This window comes from Mus musculus, chromosome 1, assembly GCF_000001635.26.
Source record: "Mus musculus strain C57BL/6J chromosome 1, GRCm38.p6 C57BL/6J".
Lineage (NCBI taxonomy): Eukaryota > Metazoa > Chordata > Mammalia > Rodentia > Muridae > Mus > Mus musculus.
The window spans coordinates 87,893,717-87,919,603 of record NC_000067.6 but is presented as its reverse complement, the minus strand read 5'-3'; the positions used below and the strand labels follow the sequence as shown (position 1 = coordinate 87,919,603).

The 25,887-nt window shown below is 44.2% G+C and overlaps 1 protein-coding gene across 7 annotated transcripts in view; it reads right to left on the bottom strand.

Annotated features, from left to right (window-relative positions):
* The window catches only part of Dgkd (diacylglycerol kinase, delta), a 91,914-nt gene that overhangs the window by 25,574 nt on the left and 40,453 nt on the right, over positions 1–25,887 (bottom strand). For 4 of the 7 annotated variants that reach the window (XR_003955002.1, XM_006529472.4, XM_006529471.3 and 1 more), the window contains exons 4-9: positions 4,400–4,504; positions 3,980–4,112; positions 3,129–3,235; positions 2,672–2,797; positions 1,610–1,712; positions 883–1,045 (exon numbers count right to left, since the gene is read on the bottom strand). Coding sequence is in view for 6 of the 7 variants with exons in the window: in XM_006529472.4 (XP_006529535.1) it covers positions 883–1,045; positions 1,610–1,712; positions 2,672–2,797; positions 3,129–3,235; positions 3,980–4,112; positions 4,400–4,504 (737 nt within the window). In the remaining variant the exon portion in view is untranslated. Of the gene's footprint in view, positions 1–882; positions 1,046–1,609; positions 1,713–2,671; positions 2,798–3,128; positions 3,236–3,979; positions 4,113–4,399; positions 4,505–10,228; positions 11,044–11,161; positions 11,381–18,118; positions 18,786–25,887 lie in introns of those variants that run through there. The other 3 variants (XM_017320352.2, XM_030253733.1, XM_011247988.3) reach the window with 3 other exon arrangements.

Genomic DNA, 25,887 nt, shown 5'->3' with positions numbered 1-25,887 from the left:
CTTGTGTGGTGCTTTTGCAATGGGAGATGCAAACACCTACCATCTATTAGGAGCAGGTCCTTCATAAGCAGACTTTTGAGAGGGGCAGTTGAACTTTGCTATTTAAAAATTTCTTTATAAAAATGCATTTTTATTTTATGTATACTGCTGTTTTGCTTATATGTATGTTCATGCACCACGGGTACAGTGTCTACAGAGGCAAGAAGAAGGTGTTGAATAATACTCTGTGACTGGAATTATAAACAGTCAATATGATGTGTCTATAAAAAGATAAAGAGAGGAGGAAATATGTTCTATGGAGGTGTGATGAAGTGTGGGGGAAAAGGAGTGCCTTGATGGGCCAATGCTGAGGTATCCCTTCCCCCTAAGGGACCAACCACACAATGGTATAGCATAGAATAGAGTTATTTGGGACATGGGGAGAGGAGTCAAGAGGGTAGTAGAGGCAGAGAAAGGAAGAGAGAGACAGAGACAGAGAGAAAGAGAGGGGTAGAGGAGTAGAGCGGTCGGCCATCAGCACATGGAGAGGGGAGGGAATGGAGAGAGAGGTAGGAAAGGAAGCAGAGAAAGAGCAAGACAGGAGCAAGAGAAAGCGAGAACCAAAGAGCTAGGAGGGACAAGCAGCCCCTTTTATAGTGAATCAGGCTGTTGCCAAGTAACTGTGGGGTGAAGCTTAGACAGAATGCTAACAGTTGTGAGCTGTCATTTACATATTGGGAATCAAACTTGGGTCCTCTCAAGAACAGCCAATGCTCATATGCACTAAGCCATCTCTCCAGAACTTAAAAAAAAAAATCTTATTTTTGATCCTTTTAAAACGAGTATGTCTTATCTACAAAATATTGTAAATTCCTAGAATGGAAAGTCTCACACAATCCCTACCCAAGGTGTGGTCCTCCATTCATGAGGTCAAAAACCTGGGCAGGGTTCAGCAGCTGCTTGAATCTTCTGAGAAACTTCACACCTTGATTGTCTCCACTTTTTGAGTTGACAAAAACCAGCAGAGGGCTTGTACAAGACGGGGGACAGGTGGCCTTCCAGAACCCTAGAAATGAGGTGGGGTAGGAAAGAACCTTACAAGCTGTTGAGCTGTTGTAGACTGGGTAGCAGCAACAAGAGGCACAGAACTCACAGCACGAGCGAGCCAGTGAAGGACAACCCGGGTGTGAGGAGGTGAGCCTGCCTCACCTCACAGATTTCCCCTCACTGTATTATTCCCTCTTCTTGCTGCCAGCCTGGCAGAGCTCATTCCTCTGAATCATGTACCCGGAGATCCCTTCACCAATCCTTGCCAGCATGTTTCTCCATGGTCCAAGCAGACATGCTAGGCTCTGCCACAGATGGTGACAGGCACAGTCTTTCAGCTCTTGGCAGACCAGGACACTTTACACTGGGTCTCTACTCAGCAGCCAGTACATCTCTCAATCCTTCCAACAGTGCTGGTTCAAGCTTGCAAGCCCTATGGCAATTCCCAGGATGCCAACTATGACCTCTGCCCATGCCACATCTGAGCCTAGCCTCTTGCTGATCATGTCTCAAAACTGTCACAACACCCATCTCCAGAGCTGGTAAGGAAGGCAGCACAGCGGAATGGCATGTGAACACCCACCATCGGAGTCAATACTGTTGAGTGCCGTGGGAGGGATGACAGACACCTTGCACAGGCCAAGTGGACACTTCATCACCAAGGACTCTTTGCAAGATGTGTGAACCTGAAATAAAAATCAACATGTCACCAGGAATCATAGTCTCCTCGCATACACCAGAAGCTCCCTGGCACAGCATCTAGAGATCCCTCCCAAGCAGAGGAAGTAACCATCAGAGCCAGCGAACCTGTATCCCCAAGCACCCTGTGCCTGGCCTTAGAAATAGGAGGCGGGAAATCGGATGGGATTCCACCCAGTACAAGCCAGACATGAAACTGAACCACAGCCCCCCGCTTCCATCTTAGCTACCATTAACTTTCAGGGCTCCTGGACAACCTGCCCTCCTATGACTAGGTTCTTTGCTAGTCACTCACAGGGTCAAAACAAGGTGCCAACCACAGGAACCACAGCTGTCTAGTCAGTGACTGACCCTCATTGCCATGTTTCCTTCCAATCACTGGTGGAGCATAGCAATCTGTACACCAAGCAGGGACATGCTAAAGGCATCCCAGAGTTCCAACCCATAGTCAGCTGGGCACCCTAGGGCAGAAGTGCTCTTCTCAAGACACACCTCCCCACACAAGCTTTTCCCTGATGGCCAGTGTGGGCAGACAAGCAGGGCTATGAGACTTGATTCTGTCGTCAAGAGGCTACAGCAGTGCCGTGGCTCCTCCTCTTTGCTTGAGGATCTCTATGATCTCTATGATCACTGTCCCAGAACAAACTTCCTCAGGGTTCCTCATTAGTGTTCCTACTCTCACTCACAGAAAAGTCCATGAACCTGTCCCAAAAGACCCCTTCACAACCTGCTAAGACGCTGCAAGGAGCAGATATGGTACTTTTTGTGTAAAAGATGGGATCAAAGTCAAAGGAAAGGAATTAACAAAACTGTCAAAAATGAGGCTGACCAGACCCAAGTCAAGCCTCAGAAAACCTCTGGGGTAAACTCAGGAAGGAGAAGAACAGAGCCCCAAGCCCAGAGTGTATCCACACATCAACAGGCAGGACAGACTGTATCTACTCACCATGGCTTTGCACCAGAGGCAGCGCCAGTCCTGCAGGCGTAACACGCTGCCACAAGTCTTGTCACACACGATACACTTGGCACTCACAGGCAGGTTTCCTTCCAACCACTGGTGAGGCATGGCAATCTATAGACCAAAGAGGGACATGCAAGAGACATCCCAGAGTTCCAATACAGGGTTCACCTGGGCACCCCGGGATAGCAGTGTTCTTTTCAAGACATTCCTCCCCACACAAGATTGTCCCTGATGGCCAGTGTGGGCAGGGACATGCAGGGCCTATGAGGTACCTCCCACACCACAGCACCTACTGGGAAGGAGACACCCAGACTTAAGGGCAAAGTTTAGAATACAATGACATAAAGCTCCAGATCCTAGCATGATATCTTAAATTGGGGGGGGGGGGCGCAGGAAATAGGGGGTGCTCTGCAGGCCACAAGCAGAATCCCTCTGAACATACCCCATCCTCGTCCTCAATGATATCCTTCCCGATTGAGGCCAATGTGGTCCACTTGCAGTTACTAGTTGCACGCACAGCACAACGTTTGTGAGCCTTAAACTTACACACTGTGGGAAAAGGAATACACAATCCTTCAAGCTTCATCCTCAACAGGAGCCTCCCTGTAGGGCAAATGGCTGCTTAGTGAGGTTAGGGTGGAACGAGCTCTTGAGGCCAGTCATTTGGTGCTGCCACCCATACCGAAGAGCACGGGGAGAGCCGGTAGAGGAGAATGGGGTGAGCAACTGAGACTCGGCAGACTATGCTGGCCACTGTCACTGCACCTCACCTCTATCCAGCAGACAAGAAGACTCAGAAAACTATGAAACTGAAATCAGAAATTCATCTAACTCCGTATTACAAAATACTCTTCTTTTGGATTTTTTTTTTTATCCATTTAAAATAAATATAAAACAAGCTATACAAAATAAGCAGGAGACAGTCCTGGCCTTGAGTCAGAGCTTGAAGTCCCTGTGTGACCCTTCTCTGCCACCAGAATCCTCCCTTGGCCCTATATTCTGTGAAGCATGTTCTCCCCTGCATCCACAGCACACAACCAGAAAGGGCCCGCACAGTCTGTCTCCTCACTGCTACTTCCTTTCTGCTCATGCTGCAGACGCTCCGTAAGTAAAGGACACCCAAGGTCTGAGTCCTCTGTGGGAAGATTAAGAAAAATGGACTGGTGGGGACCACTCCCCTTGACTACCCTCAGGCAGCTATATTTTTATTAAGACTATTTTTGAATTTCAAACAGTTTATCAAGTAAAACCTTCTGTCACCTTTCACCAGAGTAACAAATGCAGCTTTCTTACCTTCACAGGATAGCCCATGGGATGTGACCCCTGACAAAACTTCACGACACACATTGCAATAGGTTGGCCGTGCATGGGAACAAGCATACCAGTTGTGCATCCCTGAGAAATGGTCCATGCTATATTGGGTAGGCTGGAAGAATGACACAAAGAGGGAAAAGATAATATTTCTCTTTGGAATTCTTTAATGTAGCAACTTAGAATTACATAAAATACCCCAGAGAGGTTCACAAAGGACAGGACCACAGCCTTGACAGGTCCATCAAAAGAAAGAGCCATGGGCCTCAATTTTACAAGACAAATGCTGGGGTCCACTGGGAAGATACTCTGGGGTGAAGGGTGGAGTTGGTGGGGGTGGATCAGAATGAAGGCAGGAGAGGCAACAGCAGGCACCCATAGACAATATGCTTCTCTTTTAACCTCAAAATGCTCTTTGTTCTGGACAGTCTTGAGTGCTGCAATCCAATCTTCCATTTCTTTCCTGTTGTCGGCACACAAGATGAGCTTCCTACATGGAGTGATGACCTAGAAGAAGAACATCACGGTCCATGTACCCATGAACAAGGGCCATGCTGGCAGCTACAAAAAAAATCTATCTGTATATGTTGTAGTGGTTTGAATATGCTTGCCAGAGGAAGTGGCACTATTGGGTGTGGCCTTGTTGGAGAAAGTGTGTCACTTTGGGGGTGGACTTTAAGACCCTCCTCCTAGCTGCCTAGAGACAGTCTTCTCCTGTTTGCCTTTGGAACAAAATCTAAAACTCTCAGCTCCTCCAGTGCCATACCTGCCTGGATACTGCCATGCTTCACGCCATGATGATAATGGACTGAACCTCAGAACCTATAAGCCAGCCCCAATTAAATGTCCTTTAAAAGAGTTACCTTGGTCATGGTGTCTGTTCACAACAGTGAAACTCTATCTAAGACAGAAGTGTATATTCACAGGGAAAATATTTCACTCAGGTATTCATATTGAACAGATCATAAAAGTAGTTATTATGTATCACTGCAAACCAAGAAGCTAAAGCTACTTCAAGCCAAAAAGTCAATGGCATTCCATTTGCTATCCACCAGCTACCAATCTGAGTGAACACTTAGACCTCACTGCTCACACATAAGAAACAAGCCCTGGAAACCAGAAAAAGAGAAGCAAACAAAGAAATGCAGAGCTAATGGCCAACATGTAAATGACATCATAAGTCTGATCCAGTTACTCTAAACTAACATGAGCATGTGCTGCACCTAAGACAACAGAGCAACAACAGCTTCTACAGTTAGGAACGAAGCAATTTAGCTGGAATGATACACAACCGGTGCTAACCAACAAACGGAAAGGAATGTGGGAAGAGTTTATAAACTAATGAGAAGCCTTCTGAGGAAGAAAGACTCAGACTCACAGAAGAACAGAAAGCGCTAATAAAGGAATGCAAGGACACAGAAGGGAGAAATAGCCTCTTTTTTCTTTTCAGATTGGTAGGATTCTAGAAGATAACATCAGACTTGCTGAAGCTGTGGAAGAGGTTTTCTCAAGCACTGGTGGGAGGTGAACAGGTACAGTTTAGGGGGAAAGTGACAAGGTTTATCAAAAAATGTCATAACCTCTTAATTTTACTGTACAATGATATAGGACAAGCAAGATGACTCAGCAGGTCATCTGCCAAGCCTAATGACCTGAGTTCATTCCCCAGGACCTGCACAGTGGGAAGAGGGAATCAACTGCTGACCTCCACACAAGTATAATATCTATGCATACACATAAATAAATGAATACATGTAATAAAATAATATAAATGTTTAAGTAATTCCAAAATCAAATCTATACAAAACAAAGTTTGAGTAGAAGTTCTTTTTTTTTAAGTGTATTTTCCCTCTATTTTGATTACCTTAGGAAGGGAGGAAGGGAGGAAGGGAAAGAGGGAGGAAAGGAGGGAGGGAGAGAGGAAAGGAGAGGGAGGGAGGCAGGCAGGCAGGCAGGCTGGCTGGCTGGCTTCCATTTATAAGCTACATGCAAACAAAAAAGTATTTATACTCCCTGTAAAAACAGAAGCATACTACAGCTACCACTTCCCACCTCTGCTTTCTCTCCTAACTGTAGATCCTGGCCTCCATGCCTGATAGCACACAGTCCCTAGCTCTACCTCACAGGAGCACAGCAGTCTATGATTCAGACATCAGCTTCTCAGCCAGTCATGTTTACCACTGGGAACTCTGCACTGTGGAAAATCCTTTGCTATTTCATGGAGTACCTCAATGAATGATCTTTTACTATTTTTACAGTATATCTCTGGCCCAAATTCCTAGAAGTAGAATTTCCCTGAAAGACAATAAATTCATATGTAACCTTGCTAAATGTTGCCAAGTTCCCTTCTGCAAGTGCTGGACATCCCCCACCGCATTCCCACCAATACGTTTAGGAAAGTGCCTATTTTCAGGGGGATCTTCACAATTAAAGGTTTTAACGTTTACATTTGTATCCATCTTATCTATTTAAACTTACATTAAGAAGACCCAATTGACAAACATGACATTCAAGTACATTTTGTCTGGGACTCAAAACACACAGAAGCAGTGTTCTTTCCAGCAACTAAGGTTCACACAGAGAGGATGAACAGAACTGGGTCTCCAATAAAAACTTTGTTTACTCTCATGTTTCCAAGGTTCCTAGAATGATGAATCTGGGGCTTGGGAAAAGCCAAGAGCATAGGAAAATGAACAGAGACAACAGACAAGGAGCACTGCCTTCAGAGATCAGGCACCACAAGCTTCCCTCTCACCCCACACCCCCACTAGCTTGCTGGGAGTCTGCTCCAGAGCTGAGTTTCTAAGAACATGAAGTTGAAGCTGCCACCCAGAGAATACTCACATTGGAGAAAGACAGACCTACAACCACCTCGGATGTTTACAAAGACCGCATATGAGGCCTGGAAGTGGGGCTAGCCAGTGCTTTAGACCTTGTTGCAGATAGTGGTGGGAACTGAAACCCTGCTCATTATTCTTGCTCTTCTGCAGAGTTTGCAAACTCTCCTTAATGACTCCCTCTAGCACAACCTCAAAATGTGAACATTTTCATCAGCATAAGAAACACAGTCAAAGAAAGAACAAGTACTTGATACTGCATAGCTCAGAGATAGCGGGGTACCAGGACACTCATAGCGGTGAACTATGAGGAGTTTACATATCCCCTTCTATACTGATGCTATGTCTACCACTTCCACAACTATGAGAGGAACTGCTGCATTATTCCAGCACACACTGGAAAACAGATCTTTGCCCCTCCCCTAATCTAGCCCTGCACATTCTGAAAAAATAACTTTAAAAAACTGTTATGCTTAAAGCCAATCAGTCAATTAGTCAAATGATCATTGGTGCCATTTCCTTAGCCTGAACAGCATAGCAAAGGCTAAGCTAGCAGATGTAGAGGAACCTGAGTTTGGATTTCTTTCTTTTAAATCTATGCCTATTCTATAACGAGGAAGTTCAAAACAGACACTAATTTGAACCCCTCCTAGCTTCATTGGTTGAATGTGGGAAGTCTATTTCTTTTCTGGAAAGGGGGTGATCAAACCCCAGAGGGCAGTGCAGGGATACAACCTGCCTTGGACCAATACCACATTTTTGGCCCCTGGATCCAAAGCTCCATAACTTGTAGCAGGTGCTTTTCCAACTCCTGTTTCCATTTCCCCATCTGAAAACAGGTACTGATGGCACCACCACATCTTAGCTCTGTCAGGGTGTACGTCAGCAGCACCTGTCACTGTCCCAGGACTCCCCTGTGATATGACCAAGAGACAGTCCATGTGGACACTGCATTCTTGAATGGTTCTACCATAAACAGCCCAGCCAATGGAACGAGATCATCACAGCAAGTCCTAGCAAATAAAATCTGCCTCCTGTTCCTTTCCAATCAGGCCCTACTACCTTCCATATTTCTGAACTGCCCACAAATAACAGAGTCTGCCCTGTCTGTACCTATCCCTCAATTCACTCTCATGACTGATATTCCCAAATATGTACTTACCTCAGCCCCACAGTCCTCATCTCCCTGGAAAGACTGTCCAGGGCAGCCACACCACCTGCCAACATTGTGTTTCAAGACAAACTATACAGAGGTTGGAATTCTCAAAACATAAAAGTAACCATTCAGCCAAACACGGTATGCCACACTTTTAAGTTCAACACCTTGTGGCAGAGACTGGAGACCAGTCTGGTCCAGCCAGTACCATGCCAGCCAGAACTACATCGTGAGTGTCTTATCCCTCACCAAAAGGGTAGGGGGAGAGAATGAACAGAAGACAAGAAAAACAAAACAGAAAAGGAAACCATGCATCTGCCTAGACTCTCAGAAATCCTAATTAGAAAAGTCCATCTGCACGGACTGAAGAGACAGCTGAGCAGGGAAAGCAGGGCAGCCTGAGTCTGAATCCAGGAGCCTACGTCCTAGGGGACAGAACTGACCACCATGTACGTGCTATGGCTCATATAAGAGAACGAAAGAGAGAAAGAGAGAGGAAGGGAGGGAAGGGAGAGAAGGGAGGGAAGGGAGGGAAGGGAGGGAAGGGAGGGAAGGGAGGGAAGGGAGGGAAGGGAGGGAAGGGAGGGAAGGGAGGGAAGGGAGGAAGGGAGGAAGGAAGGAAGGAAGGAAGGAAGGAAGGAAGAAAGAAAGAAAGAAAGAAAGAAAGAAAGAAAGAAAGAAAGAAAGAAAGGAAGGAAGGAAGAAAGGAAGAAAGAACCCACATGCAGAAGAGACAGCAGGAGACAGATAGATACCCAGAAATGAACAGGAAAGGCCACTGGAATTGTATTAATTCAAGGTTAGAAACAGATCTTAACCCTACAGAAATATTTGCTTGGTATACCTCCCAAGAGAAATGCAAATTGAAAGTATAGACTCAAAGGTTTATTTTACTTGCATCTATTTATTATGTGTGGAGGGGTTTATGTCACAACACACATGTGGAGGTCAGAGTACAAGCTGTGTTAGTCACTTCCTCACCCTCTGAGCCATTAACAGCGCCCCCTCCACCCAGGTACTTGTTAACTTACCAGACTCATAGAGTTCATAGTCTGATAACAGGTTACACTGATTCTTAAGGCAGAGTATAAGAAACCACAACTTTTATGGAGAACATATGATAAAATCTAGTGAGCTTTAAAATTTAGACTTTTATCTCAGCAGAAGCACTTCTATAAATGTATTCTACCTTCCAACTGCCATAAGAAACCACACACTGCATACATAAAGTTATTCAAAGAAACACTCATAAAGATGGAAGATAAGAAATCACTCGTGTGCTGACAGTTCCAAAGATGACAAAGGACTGGCTACAGTAATTATAATGTGTTTATACAGTAGACACCACACTCACACTATAAAGACAGAACCTCTGCAGCACAGCTCCCAAAACATACAATAAAAGCAAGTATAGCAACCATGTGGTGCAGAGGAAAAGCAGTATCAGTCACAGCTTGGAAATACTTCACATCTGTTTCCTACAATCTCTGTATCAGTTATTACCAACTTGTAGCACCCACTTAAGAAACAGCCTTAAACTTACAATATATACTATGCCTCCATACAAGGAACTACAGAAGAGAATTCTATTTGACTTAGACATGATGGCACAAGCCTTTAATTCTAGTTCTTTAATACCTGCAGAAGCAAGGAGTTGCAGGCAAGCCTAGTCTACATAATAAGACCCTGTCTCAAAAAAAATTTTTTAAAAACCTCTGTTTGATTAAATATGAACTTTTGTTTTGCTTCTATCTCTTCAGACAAGTGCATAATTTCCCATGAGATAAGGAGAAACTTCCAGCAGCTACAGCCCTGCCAACAGGAACATAAGCAGAATATTCCTCACCAGGAAATAAAAGGCATTACAGATAACACTAAACCTGTCCCACCCAGTGCTCCACATGGGCTCAAGATACTCAAATAGTCAGAAAGCCTGCCACAGTGCTGGGAAGAATTAGCTAAGGAGATGACTGAAGCCCAGGCAGTGATCAATGGGATGCTGAGGTGAAAGAGCATGAGCTACAAGAGCTGGGGATATGAGCAAAAAAAAAGGCCCTGAGCAAAGCAGAGGAGATACACTAGAGACACAGAAACTAAAAGTATACTGAAAGTATACTAAAAGTATACTGTTGTTCACACCCACTGTGGCTGATGGACAGTGGAGGTGCCAGATAACAACACTGGCTAACAGAGATGGACACTTACAACTTTAGGCAATCCACAAGGTGTTTTACTTACAGTATTGGTCCAATGAGCCTTCTTTATGCCGTAAAGAATTCCTCGTTCTCAGGAGAGACCCTGAGGAGACCCAATGCAGCCAGATGGGGCTGCGCCAAGTCCTACAGCAAATGAGGCAGCTGAGGGGCAGGCACCAGGCAGGCCAGATCCACGGTGGCCCTTGGCCCACAGCTGCTTCTTGTCTGGCAGAAAGGGAGACTGCAAAGAACTTAGTCCCAGAGCAGCAGGCAATGGACAAGAAGAGAACCAGAATTCATCTCAAGCTCTTCTGGTTCTGGGCTCAGTGAGAACTCTGGGTAGCTCATCTCATTCCCTCTGGCAGGTGAATGGCCTGAAGATCAATACACAGCTCATTAAGTCATCAACTGGCTCTGCCCCTCCCACCCTGACCACATTTTTGAAGAGTTCAAAAGAGAAGGTAAAGAAGCAAGATCTAGAAGGTAATGAATGAACCATCAAACTGAACCACACGCCAAAAGCATGTCAGGAAACAGCCCTCTCAGCATTAAGGCGAGGCCCTGCACTCAGAATGTCCAAAGGTCAAGACACGGGTTACAGGGCAAAGCACAGGGTGGACAGGGCAAGTATGCAGCCTGGAAGCTGAGATGCTTGGTCTTCAGATTGCATGAAGACAAACCCAGCTGACTCTAATAGGGCTTTCCTTACTCCACCACCACCACCACTACCAACAACAACAACAACAGGTGAAAACCCTGGTCAATGAAGATATCAGTGATAGAGAGCAGAGGCTGATAGACCTTGGGAACACAGGATGACCACAGTGGACTCTCCTCAGTTCTCAATATCCGGGTGTCCTGGAATGAGAGCAGAAGAATGAGAAAGGACCTAACACCTAACACCACCACTCATGGAGGAGAAAGCCCCACCACCTCTAAAGTCTCTCCAAGGCCCAGAGAAGACACACAAACCCACCAGAGCAGAGCACGTAAGAGGCTTTCCACTCCCGCCAAACTCAGGGTACTCCAGTACAGGCCTGCCGTCCAGCTACTGAATGGTATCCAGAGGAAGCCAAGGAGGGTGAGAAGCTGCCTTCCTTGTATCCAGGAATAACACCCACCCTATCCATTCAACTCATCAGTCAGGGGAGGTGCACAGAGGTAGGATGAGAGAGCTCTGCATACATGGACAAGGCTACAATACAAACAAACAAGGGGGGAGGGGGTAGAGAGATGGCTTAGTTAGAAAAGCTGCTCAAGCATGAGGACCTGAGTCCCAGCCAGAATCCACATAAAAAATGGAAATAGTGGCACATTTGCAGACCCAAACTGGGAAGACAAAAAGCCGAACCCCAGGTCCAAGTGAGAGACCATCCTCTTTCAAAAACCAAGGAATGGCACCCAAAGATGACCTCCTGCCTCTACACAAACACATTTCTACACACACAGCAACACCTCCAAAAGCTGGACACAAGGTGGAGTAACTTGATCACACAGTAAGTTAGAATATGAACACAGGGGATTCTTTAAAAACTAGACATGCAGGCTGGTGATATGGCTCAACATGTAAAGGTGCTCGTCATCAATCCTACAACGCCAAGGTCAATCCAGTGACCACACAGTGCACATAACTGAGTGCTCCAAATTGTCCTCTAACATCCACAACTATGCCATGTCATATGGCACCCTTCCCCATATAAACAAATAGATGTAACTAAACATGCAACCTCCATAAAACCCAACAATCATTCTACAGCATTTGTTATGGAAGGATGGACAAGCCATGGGATGCCCATGACGGGCACAGCAGCCTTACTCATAATCATGGAGCGCAACTCTGAAGCTCTCCTCCATAAACTACAAACACTGTGGCACACCCATTCCATGGAATGTACTCAGCCATAAAGAGGAACAGCAACTGATACACACAACCTGAGTTAACCTCTAGGAAACAATACTGACTGGGAAAAACCAACCCCAAGGGTTATGTGCTGTATGACTCTGTATGTACAACATTCCCCAAGTGAAGAGGGTACAGACATGGCAAATACACTAGTTGTAGAAGTCTTGAGCAGAAACAAAGGGGAGCAGGAAAGAACCGGAGAAAGAAAGCAATCCTCTGGGAATAGATGGACATGTTCTACAGCTATACAGAGCTCTCCACTAAGGCAAGAGTACAAAGGCTCTGAAAATGAAAAGGTTATTTATGAGAAGCCATGATCAACAGCAATTAGCTTTGACATAGAAACACAAAAATGACCTTATATCTTTCTTTTGTTGTTGTTTGGTTTTTTAAGAGTTTTTTGTTGTGTTGTTTTGTTTGTTTGTTTGTTTGTTTGTTTGTTTTTTGAGACAGTGTTCTCTGTATAGAGGCTGGCTCAAACTCACAAGAGATCCACCTGCCTCTGCTTCCCAAGTGCTGAGCTTAAAGGCATGAACCACCACCTGGCAGGCCACATTTCTTGAGAAGTCTGTCTCATCAAAAGTTAAAAGTGCACCTTTATCTTGATAAGCCTCCCAGCTTGTCAAGAAGACAAGCCTCACCTTTAGCACATATCCTCACGGAAAGGTGGGCCCAGTACTTCCTGTACTGTGCACCAAGGCGAGCACTCAGTAAGCCTCTTAGTCTGCACAGCAGACTATGAAACCATGTCCTCTGGCTCAGATGCTCCATCTACTGTTGGCTGTAACGAATGGCCAGGCACTTGGCCTGTACCAGCACAGTGCTACCAAGAAAAACCTAGGAATAAGTGGGGATGAGAAATTCATGAACGAAGGCAGGTAGTAGAGTCCTCCCTGGAGAGTTGTCGGCCCAGCACCCACTTCAATGAGAATACAGGGAGCAACATGAGTCAGCAGACCAATGGCCAGGTGCCATTTGCTTTGATGTCTTCTTGCCAGTTGCCCTCAGAGGCCAGTGATCACCACCAACTACCCAGCCTCTCAAGTCAAAAATCAACTCTAGATTCCACCTCCTCTCTCACATTAATCCCTCATCTGGGGCTCTACATCCTTTCCTCCTCAGAAATAAACCCAGGCAATATTTTTCAATTGAACAAACAAGTAAGACCCCTATAGCAGACAAACACTGGAATATAAAAGTGAGTCTCACAGAATACAATGTAGTAGCTGGTGATGGAAAAGGGGGAGGGGGTAAGAGGACACAGGGAGGGGTTTCCAGGGGACTAAAGAGCAAAGACAAGGAAGGTATGATAAGATCCAACAGGTAAAATGAACAAGGCAGGACAGAGGGGTCTGGCCATGCGGGAGCCAAAAAAATAGTAACTTCTACTTCAGCTTCCTCCCAAAGGCTGGCATCTGACTCCTTTTTTTTTTTTAATTAGGTATTTATTTCATTTACATTTCCAATGCTATCCCAAAAGTCCCCCACACACTCCCCCACCCACTCCCACTTCTTGGCCCTGTCGTTCCCCTGTACTGAGGCATATAAAGTTTGCATGACCAATGGGCCTCTCTTTCCACTGATGGACAACTAGGCCATTTTCTGATTCATATGGAGCTAGAGACACGAGCTCCAGGGGGGTACTGGTAAGTTCATATTGTTGTTCCACCTATAGGATTGCAGATCCCTTTAGCTCCTTGAGTACTTTCTCTAGCTCCTCCATTGGGGGCCCTGTGGTCCATCCAATAGCTGACTGTGAGCACCCACTTCTGTGTTTGCTAGGCCCTGGCATAGTCTCTCAAGAGACAGCTCTATCTGGGTCCTTTCAGCAAAATCTTGCTAGTATACGCAATGGTGTCAGCGTTTGGAAGCTGATTATGGGATGGATCCCCGGATATGGCAGTCTCTAGAAGGTCCATCCTTTTGTCACAGCTCCAAACTTTGTCTCTGTAACTCCTTCCATGGGTGTTTTGTTCCCAATTCTAAGAAGGGGCAAAGTGTCCACACTTTGGTCTTCGTTCTTCTTGAGTTTAATGCGTTTAGCAAATTGTGTCTTATATCTTGGGTATCCTAAGTTTCTGGGCTAATATCCACTTATCAGTGAGTACATATTGTGTGAGTTCCTTTGTGATTGGGTTACCTCACTCAGGATGATGCCCTCCAGGTCCATCCATTTGCCTAGGAATTTCATAAATTCATTCTTTTTAATAGCTGAGTAGTACTCCATTGTGTAAATGTACCACATTTTCTGTATCCATTCCTCTGTTGAGGGGCATCTGGGTTCTTTCCAGCTTCTGGCTATTATAAATAAGGCTGCTATGAACATAGTGGAGCATGTGTCCTTCTTACCAGTTGGAACATCTTCTGGATATATGCCCAGGAGAGGTATTGTGGGATCCTCTGGTAGTACTATGTCCAATTTTCTGAGGAACCGCCAGACTGACTTCCAGAGTGGTTGTATAAGCTTGCAATCCCACCAACAATGGAGGAGTGTTCCTCTTTCTCCACATCCTCGCCAGCATCTGCTGTCACCTGAATTTTTGATCTTAGCCATTCTGACTGGTGTGAGGTGGAATCTCAGGGTTGTTTTGATTTGCATTTCCCTGATGATTAAGGATGCTGAACATTTTTTCAGGTGCTTCTCTGCCATTCAGTATTCCTCAGGTGAGAATTCTTTATTCAGTTCTGAGCCCCATTTTTAATGGGGTTATTTGATTTTCTGGAGTCCACCTTCTTGAATTCTTTATATATATATATTGGATATTAGTCCCCTATCTGATTTAGGATAGGTAAAGATCCTTTCCCAATCTGTTGGTGGTCTTTTTGTCTTATTGACGGTGTCTTTTGCCTTGCAGAAGCTTTGCAACTTTATGAGGTCCCATTTATCGATTCTCGATCTTACAGCACAAGCCATTGCTGTTCTATTCAGGAATTTTTCCCCTGTACCCATATTTTCGAGGCTTTTCCCTACTTTCTCCTCTATAAGTTTCAGTGTCTCTGGTTTTATGTGGAGTTCCTTAATCCACTTAGATTTGACCTTAGTACAAGGAGATAGGAATGGATCAATTCGCATTCTTCAACATGATAATCGCCAGTTGTACCAGCACCATTTGTTGAAAATGCTGTCTTTTTTCCACTGGATGGTTTTAGCTCCCTTGTCAAAGATCAAGTGACCATAGGTGTGTGGGTTCATTTCTGAGTCTTCAATTCTATTCCATTGGTCTACTTGTCTGTCACTATACCAGTACCATGCAGTTTTTATCACAATTGCTCTGTAGTAAAGCCTTAGGTCAGGAATGGTGATTCCATCAGAGGTTCTCTTATCCTTGAGAAGAGTTTTTGCTATCCTAGGTTTTTTGTTATTTGATGAATTTGCAGATTGCCCTTTCTATTTCGTTGAAGAATTGAGTTGGAATTTTGATGGGGATTGCATTGAATCTGTAGATTGCTTTTGGCAAGACAGCCATTTTTACTATATTGATCCTGCCAATCCATGAGCATGGGAGATCTTTCCATCTTCTGAGAACTTCTTTAATTTCTTTCTTCAGAGATCATACAGATCTTTCACTTCCTTAGTCACGCCAAGGTATTTTATATTATTTGTGACTATTGAGAAGGGTGTTGTTTCCCTAATTTCTTTCTCAGCCTGTTTATCCTTTGTGTACAGAAAGGCCATTGACTTGTTTGAGTTAATTTTATATCCAGCTACTTCACTGAAGCTGTTTATCAGGTTTAGGAGTTCTCTGGTGGAATTTTTTGGGTCACTTATATATACTATCATATCACCTGCAAAAAGAGATATTTTGACTTCTTCCTTTCCAATTTGTATCCCCTTGATCTCCTTTTGTTGTTGAATTGCTCTGGCTAGGACTTCAAGTACAGCATCTAACTCTTATCTCTGCTTACTCTACTAAAAACTGACAGAGCAGCAGTTAAGAAAAGCCTTTGGGGAAGCTCAGCAAGCTAACACCAACCACAGAGAGCAGAGTATGGACCTGAATGCGCTCTGATGGCCACAAGAAGCTGCTGACAAATCAGATGGGTAAAAGAAAAAGTCAATAGGCCTCCTTGGGCAGTGGGTAAGACGAGCTGCCATGCTGAGACCAGGACACCATGGATGAAGGAGGCTCGGAGTTGAGAGAGAGATAGATCAGTAGGTCCACTTCAGTTGCAACCAATGTCTGTTCATATCCAAGAAGTCATCATCTCACCATCAGTGTGGTTCATTATGAATGAGACTACGTATCAGCACCACTAACCGTGCTGTGTGACAGCCATGCACCACATGCTACTTACATCAGTGGCAGACACTTTGTACAAATGGAGCTGTCGAAGAGCCCTCGCTACCTGTTATTTTTACTGTTACTTTCCTGGCCAGATAAACAAATTTTCACCATTATGTGACAAATGCCTACAGTATTCACAGTGGCAACACATTCTACAAGTTGGCAGCTCAGGAACAGTCCATGCCATCTATACCTATATTAATGTACATGGTATTCGTACATGTCTAGGAGCAGATCCTATTGCTAGGTAGCACGTGCATCTCACCTTTGTGAGCAATGTGACAGTGTTTGGTCTAGCTGAAGATATGCAGACCTGCTAATTCTATCCTGAGAAACACATGCTAGAGACGTCTACCTTTGTGCCAGGAACATAAAGATAAGCACGTCCATGGCACTGTAGTTCATAGTAGTAAAATCTAGGGAAACCTACTCTGTCAGTGCGTTGGAGCTTTCCATATATCCTGGAGCATTACAGAAGCTATGAAAACCAGCTCTGTGGTCTTTACCCAAGCTATTTACAGGTCAATGCATGCACCGTAATCAATCTTGGAAAAACAGAGCTATATAAGTAGAATACTGCTGATTCAATCCTTGAACCAGCTAGGCAGCACTACCTAGTGCTCTACCTACATATGTAAGTAGAGATAGAGAACAGCAAGCAGAGCATGAAAAACACCAAGTCAGACCACTGGCAAAACAGAAATGAGACTAGGAAGGGGAAGACTATCCCAAGAGCTTCCTTCAATGATACCCACATGTCTTAGTCTGGGAAGCATAGTGAGTTTTCAAGGCCTTTTATGTTTCAGCATGGAAACAGAGATGTACCACAGAGATAACAACACAACCACAGTTCATACTCAAAGCTTAGGAACATAAAATGTAAGAGGCCAGGTGGCAACTACACCAGTAGCCTGCTCTAGCTGATAAAATGGGAAGGGTCTCCTGTGGTCAGAGCAGACAACCATTTTCAGAAAGCCTCTTGGATGCCATTCTATTGTGTAGCTGCCTGAATTCTCTGAGTTGCTGAGGTCTCAAAAGTACAGCTTTGGGCTGGTGAGATGGCTCAGTGGGTAAGTGCACCCGACTGCTCTTCCGAAGGTCCGGAGTTCAAATCCCAGCAACCACATGGTGGCTCACAACCATCTGTAACAAGATCTGACGCCCTCTTCTGGAGTGTCTGAAGATAGCTACAGTGTACTTACATATAATAAATAAATAAATAAATCTTTAAAAAAAAATTATCATCATCTTATAAAAAAAAAAAAAAAAGTACAGCTTTGGGGAGTGAGGGGGGGGAAGACTACCTAACCCTCTCCATAGGAAGCCTTCAGAAGAGACCAAGAGAACACCTTACCCCAAACATGCAGTCAGAGAATTCTAAGGATGGCGGCCACCACCACCACCACCACCACCACAAACTAAAGACTTTCTGTGTACACATGTCCCATGTGGCTGAGGGTGTGAACAGATGCCTTAGGGTAAAAACTCTAGCTCCAAGTAGATGAGAACAAGGCAGGACAGAGCTGTCCACACTCTGCAGCAGCTGCTCTGGAACCATAGGGAAATCATGCCCTTGCCACAGCCTGGAACATTTGGAATAAATCAGAGAAACCTGCAGCGTTTCTCCTGGGCAGGTAAGGGCAGAAGAATGTTCCTGGCATGTGAATGAGGGCACAAGTTTTAAAGACACCAGCCTTCCACTTCTCAGAAGCAGTCCCTCTCAGTACTCCATTGAGAGCCTTACCTCTTACCCAAGACCCTAACAGTCTCTCATGGGCTCTGTCTGACCTGTTGTTCTCCACTTCCCAGCTGCCTCAAGTGCTTCAGCATCCAAGAGAACCGGCACAAGCAGGAAGAAGTTTTACAGTGGTGAAGAACAACCTGTGGGTCACACACACAGGTAGACCAGGGACACAGAGTAGCACATTAGGACTGTGCCACCCAGCCACTGACTAGGGAGGTGGCAAACAGTGACAGCACAGGACAGGATTGGGAAATGCTCTGCTAAATATAGCTCCTGGCTCAGGAAGGTAGACCAGAAAAGGTCCGGCGCCCTAGGCGATTCCTGTCACTTCCTGTTACTCATATCCTGCTGTTCTGATGCAGCTCTGCCCCCTGGGTACCCATGCACTGTTCCCTACTGGAAGCACCCCAGACAGACTATTCACAGCAGCTGGACATGTGCAGAGCCTGAAACACGGAAGCAGACAGCACCACAACCACTGGCCCCGCAGCTGGATAGAAGGCGCTCAGGACAGGTCCTACAGCTAGCTCTACCACTTCCCAGGCCATGGCCATGACAGGGAATCCTGACAGAACAGCTGCCACAGGCTTCTCTGGGCCCCCAAGAGAACTGGAAGCAAGAAAGACTTTCACCCCTAGTTAAGAAGAAGCTATCTGCAATTGACACCTGTTTATAAAGAAATGTTAGTTTTCTCCAATAGTCTAATTGTGGGCATATTAACCACACTTAAGGGCAGGCCCATGCCCAGTAGTAGCTGACCAACAAAAATGAACCCAATATTTCATTTTTGTCTCACATTGCTTTGTCTGGGTATTTGTCTTACTGATCTTTTGCTTGTATGTTATGGCTTCTGGTCCTGTGTTTTAATGGATTGTGTGCGTGTTTCTATTGTTTTTTTTTTTTTTTTCCTTTTTTAATTCTGATTTGTTTGGGGTTTGGTTTTGATTTTTGTTGCTGTTTGCCCATTTGCTTTCTAAAGTGGGAGGGTGTGGAATTGGGTGGGTAGAGAGGTAGGAAGGACCTGGGAAGAGTTAGAGAAGAAGAAACTATGATCAGAATATATTGGGGGTGGGGAAAGGATCCAGTATGAAAAAGAAGAACTGGAGGCAAGGAAGGACTGCAGCACAGCATCCGACCACTCTACCTTTCCAGTCCAGGACGCCCAGACATGGAACAAACAACCCAGCAGGTTATCAAAACGACGAAGTGGTGGCGCATGCCTTTAATCCCACCACTAGGGAGGCAGAGCAGGCAGATTTCTGAGTTCGAGGCCAGCCTGGTCTACAAAGTGAGTTCCAGGACAGCCAGAGCTACACAGAGAAACCCTGTCTCGGGGAAAAAAAAAAAAAAAAAAAGCTGGAGACTACCACCACAGTACTTAAAATAAATTTCCTTTCAAAATCATCCTGAGGGCCAACGAGATGGCAGCCGTTTGACTTAAGTTCAGTCCCCAAGAACCACATGACAGTAGCAGGAAACTGACTCCTTCAAGTTGTCCTCTGATCTCCACACACATGCTATGGCATGCATGAGCCATATTTTGTGAACAAAACACACAAGCACACAAAGGCACTTAGGCAGGCACCCAAATAAAAAGAAACTTGCACCTGAGGCCACCTCTCCTAGTGCAGACCTAGCTCTCTCCCCAGCTGATGAGACCCAGATAAGAACAATGCACAGCTGGGGCAGCAGAGCAAGTTAGGCTGACATCACCAGTAGCCTCCAGCAGCATTCTCACAGGAAACTCAGAGGCACCCAGTGGCCCCTGGCTGGCCCCTGCAGCAAGTATTTTGCTTTCAAAAGTGACCTTGAGAGGGAAGCCCTCATCCTAAGAACAGTAGGGACAGAGTTTAAAAATAAAAAATAATAAAAAATAAAAAATAAAAAAAATAGCTGGAAGCTGAGTTTCCATCCTCCACTGGGCTGCTACTGGAGCATGGTACTCCCTGGTATCACCAGCCTGCTGATACCAATCCTTCCTATGGAAGAAAATCGCTATCTTTTTAAATCATAAGTTCTTGAGTTTTCAGCTAAATATCTCAAATATAATCTTAGTTAAGACACCATTTTCATCATCACAGAAAACAAGGAGACAGAGTCATCTTTATTTATCAAGAATAAATTAATTCACTGCCTCAGTAGTGACACTCAAAACAAGGAGGAATAAGCCAGGCGGTTGGTGGCACTCGGGAGGCAGAAGCAGGTGGATTTCTGAGTTCGAGGCCAGCCTGGTCTACAAAGTGAGTTCCAGGACAGCCAGGGCTATACAGAGAAACCCTGTCTCGAAAAAACAAAAAACAAAAATAAAAACAGGGAGGAATATCAGGGAAACTGATTTAACAATACAGCAAAGCTGAAAAAACAAACAAACAAACAAAAACCAAAAAACCTCTTTTGAGTTGTCGGGTCACTCAAACATTACATTCACATTGTTCTTGGTTGCCCTTCAGAATTTGCTGATAAGACCCTATTACTGAAAATACCATCACTTGAGTCATAAAAACACAGAGAAAAACAGGTGGGTCCTAACCTTGAAAAGGTTCATTCCTACTGGCTAGATTTCACAGTGTGGAAAGGTGCTATGCTCACTACCAGACAAGACAGTAATCCTCAGTCTTATCCACCATGACCCCTGTGATCCACAACTGTCTTGGCAGCATGTGCCCACTGGTACAATAATGAATGGCATGAATGCTACCACTTATCACTTACATGAATGTAACCACTTTCTGAATGGATTTAAGACCCACTCCATGAGATGGAATCCATATCTAGCACAGTTATCAGAACCAAAACTTTATGACTAGACAAGTTAAAGGCCCTAAGAAAGACCCTACTTCTATCATTTTATTAATTGGACATAATATTATAATGATTCCTAATGGCTTATTGTTATACCTATAGATTAGTGCATCTCTGAATCCTCATCAGAGAAGTTTCTTCTTGCAGTAGACGAGAATCAATACAGAGACACATAACTGACCAACATGCAGAGAATTAGAGTATGAAGTGTTCAGCCCTAGATGGGAAATCTATACCACACTCCTCCCCACAAGGCTCACAGAAAATGGGACAGAAAGATTTGCAGAGCCAGAGGTGGTAATGACTACAAGTAAACAGTGCTTTGCAAACACAACAGGGAAGCTGCACGTATGAACTCACAGCAGCTGTCACAGCATTCACAATGCCTGTGCAACCTCAAACCAGACAAATCCCAGCACTAGGGAGCGAGGGCAGGAGTCATGAAGTCCCACTCCTAGTGGAAGAGCTATTACCATTTAATAGCTGCTGGAGGAGGAAAAATCTGTTTGCTTGTTTGTTTTGTTTGTTTGTTTGTTTGTTTGTTTGTTTTTTAAAAGAATGTGGCTTCTGGTAGAATAACCACACTTCAGGGGAGGCCCAGACCCAAGAGTATTTGGGCAACACAAATTAGACTACATGATGTTTTTTTTTTCTAAAAGGACAGAAAGTTGAGTGAATTAAGGAAGTGGGGGTAGATCTGGGAAAAACTGACTGAAGGAGGGGTGAAACAAGATCTAAATACATTGTATAAATTCTTAAAAATTAAAATATTTTTAAAATTGGAATAGAGCGATGGCTCAACCTTTAAAGGCTAAGGTTCACAACCAATAACAACAGCAGCAACACTGAAAATGCAGTCTGAGGCTATCAATCAGGAATGAGCAAACTACAAGCTGGTATCTGCTTGCTGAATAAAGTTTTATTGGAACACAGACACAACTGCTCATTTACATACTGTTTATGAACAATTGAGTTGTCACAGGGCTTCCATAGCCCACAAAGATAAAACTATCTGGCTCTTTCTAGAAAAACCTGGCTGCTACCATTACAAAATTTCCTGGCAGTAGACAGTTTAGGACTATAAAGGTGAATTGGAAATTAGAATTAATTAGAAATTGAAAGCAGTTAAATAAAAGCATCTGCAGCTTCTCCTTTCTCTGTCTCCACAAAAGTGGAGTCTCCATCCTGCTCCCAGATGGATCCCCGAGTGCTCCTTGTAGAGTACATACAAGGTAAACTCAGAACGAAACCATTCCTGATCCCAGGTCACATCTAACTTTGCACGCACGCACACTTACTATGTAATCTGGAATGAACAGCCTTACAGATATTTAAAAATGCCATCTATACTTCAGCCTAACTTCCACAACAAACCTCACCTGTTTCAATGCAAACTTAAAACATTCTTGGAGCTGAGACTTGCCATGTCCTCCTACTTTCCTGTGTTTGTCTGAGAAACTGACCATGGTCTCCATTGAGTAAGGTGCTCACTTGTATAAGACGCTCCCTGATTCTGCTGCTGGGAAACAGCTAGGACAACAGGGGCAGAGTTCAAAGAAATGCTCTATTTGGCCCATTACCTCCCCTCAGGCAGGGAGGCCAGAATGACACTCAGCCCCAGGACAGTCTAGAAAAGCACACAGTTACTCAGTCACTGTGTAACAAAACTGCCCCATCCCTCCCAGCCAATCCATCATGCCCAGATGGAAGAGCGGTCACTATCTCTCCCCAAAATGCTTTTAAGGAATGTATGACTACATTCCTTTGAACACGCACACCGTGACAGTCTCAAACTTTGTCACTGTAGAGCCAGGCTATAGGACTAAAGAGACCCATCTGAACTAAGCTCACAGACTCACACAGCCAGTGCCATTGCTGCAAGTCCATCTGCGCTTACCACATACATACACACACAATGGATATTCAAGGCAGAGGGCGAAGATGGTCCTTGTCTAGGACACGTTGTGTTTGTGGGGCTCGTCCTATAGGGACTGAATGCCTGCCAATAAACCCTGTGACAGATGTAATGGCACATGAACTTGGGACTCTAACACAGCTGTCCTTTAAATCCAGACCAGAAAGGGAACTGAGAATTACACCTGTCCTTCCAAGTCATAATCCTGACCATGAAAACCCTAATCCTAGACCCAAGATCATGGCTGCAAACATATGAACACCTCAGGCTCCCTTAAGATATACAGAGGTCCATGAGTAAGCCTCTTACAGATGCCAAGTGTCTGCATCCAGGAAGCTGTGTGCAGTGTCCTAAAAGAAAAAGTTCTATCAGTCAAGCTACCTGTACTCTGTAAATTCACTCACATACTTGGTCCAGGGGCTGTCACTTGTCAAATATCCAGAAAAGGCCAGTTTACACCATATCCCAAGGCAGGGAAGTCACCACATATAAGAAGTACCAGGGGATGATGCTTCCTTTTCTACAGCCATCCCTCCCTCGTGTCGATCAGGTATCATGGGGCTGGTTTACCTTTTCCTTCTAACCAAACTTACAATTGCTTCCTTATTCCTCTTGGTATGTCAAAAGGTTAAAAAAAAAAAAAAAAAAAAAAAAGAAGGAGGAGGAGGAAGAGTAAGATGAAGAAGAGGAGTAGGAAGAGGAGTTGGAAGAAGAAGGGGGAGGGGGAGGAGGAGGAGGAAGAAGAGGAGGAGGAGGAGATGACAACGACTACGACGACAATGACATTCTAACTACAAGATTTAAGATTTTAAAAGACCTGAAAAGAAAATTCAAAACGTCTTTCCCCATGGACAAACCCTGCCTCAGAGACCCTGTCTATCAGGTCATGAGTAGCCACAGTGGGTCTGGCTTGCAGGAAGCCAGAGTGACTGAGGAGCCATCTCCATTTGTTACGCATGGCCACAACACTGTCCCACATCTCTGAAAACACAGCAGCTTCCCAGAAATGACACTGGATAGAACTAGGAAAAGAATGAGCCTGTTAACCTAACTTTGTTCTGAGCATGACCTGGAAAGAAATAATACATCCAAGAACACCTCTCATAAAGTTCATATTTCTCCTTCCAACAGACAAAGCTGAAGTGAAGAGGAAGAGGATACAGACAATCCAGTGTAGACATAAATAAGTTAAGTCTGAATAAATGATGATCATTTCTAAAACTTGAATTCATTATCAGAAATATCAAAAGTTTAAGATTAGAAATCTGAGTGGTAGAACACTCACCTAACACAGATGATACCCTGGGTTCAATCAGGAAAAGAAAAAAGAGAATATTAAGAAGTATTACCAAAAACTTTGCTCAAAAGAAAAACCCCACACTTCATGTTTCACTAGTAAATTCTAGTAAACATTTGAGAAGGAAATGGCATGAACTTACACAAAGTTTATCAGAAAACAGCAGGTAACCATTGACTCTCCGTTTTTAAAAATGTTATGAAGTCAGCTAAACCTAAGCACCAAAATTTGACAAAGATATAAAGACAGAAAGACAACAAAAAGAGAAAGACAATGGAAGAGAAGAAGTAGGAGGATAGAAGTCAATGTACTTCACATAGACAGATGTAAAGTTCTTTAACAAAATAGGAGTGTCATGCCCTAGGACTGTTCTAGTCTATTAGAATATCTGTCTATTAGAATATCAAGCTTGCTGGGTATGGTGGCATATGCTCTTAACTCCAACACTTGGAAGGCAGAAGCAGGCAGATTTCTATGAGATCAAGGCCAGCTTGATTTACAAAGCCAAGCCAAGGCTACATAGTGAGACCTTGTCTCAGAAAAAAAAAAAAGGAAAATAGAGGAAGAAAGCGAGAACGAGAAAAAGATAGTTAGATTAATCTTCTGGAGCTGAATAGATCTGTTGGTGTTAAGAGCATTTTTTTTTTACCTCTTCCAGAAGACCCAAGTTCAATTCCCAGCACTGATACTGTGGCTTATAACCACTCGTAAGCCCAGTCCCAAAGGATCTAAAGGCCTCTTCTGGCTCTTACAGACACCATGCATGCATGGTTGCACTGACATATACACAGGCAAAACACTCATAACACAGAAAATAGAAAATAAATAACAAAGCATGAGACTAGGATATGGACAGTTATACAAATCAGAGAAGCAGAATTAGACTGTAGAGGGCTGGGTGTGGTCATTCCACTAACCCCAACTAGGAAGGCTAACACAGAAGACCACTATGGATGCAAAGCTAGTCTAAGCTACACAGTGAGTTTGAGGCAAGCTTTTGCAGCAGTGAGATCCGATCTCAAAGTGCACACTTACATGCACCCACTGAAAATACACTCATCAATACAAGGCCACTGGACTTTTGACTGAGGAAACAGGTAACTAAATGAATGTTTCCCCAATAAATGCTGAAGGAAAAAGCCAACATTCATGTAGAGAACATCAACTCTGTATCTTGTGCCAAACACAAAATCAATTATGTACAGATCTAAATGTGTATAAGCAAAGGCTACAGAACTTCTAGGGTAAAAAAATGTCTTAGACAAACTAGGAAAAGGTTCACAATCCCAATTTCACAAAAGAAATATTCTAAAGATGCCATTAAGAAAAGTTAGATGACAGACTGTGGAGAACAGTTAACAAGGCAGCTACCAGAGAAAAGACATCCAGAATATATCAAGAAAATAATCCTATAAAAAACAAATGATTCAAGCATATACTTCACAGATAAGATACCAGTAAGAACCATACATGTTGCTAGAAGTTAGTTCCATGAGTTAGGAAAGGAGCTGCCTACATGAGTGAGATCCTGCTTCCATCCAACTGCTGGCCACATGCATAACAGAAGAGCCTTGGATCTACCACTGGAAAGAGCATAAGATAATAAAAGCCTCTCCAGAAAACAGCAGCAGACTATGTTTTATTTTAATTTTTATTTCTATTCATTTGCACGTCTGTCTGTCTGTCTGTCTGTCTGTCTGTCTGTCTGGGTAGAAGATTGTGCAAGCGAGTGAGTGTCCTTTGAGTCCAGAAGGC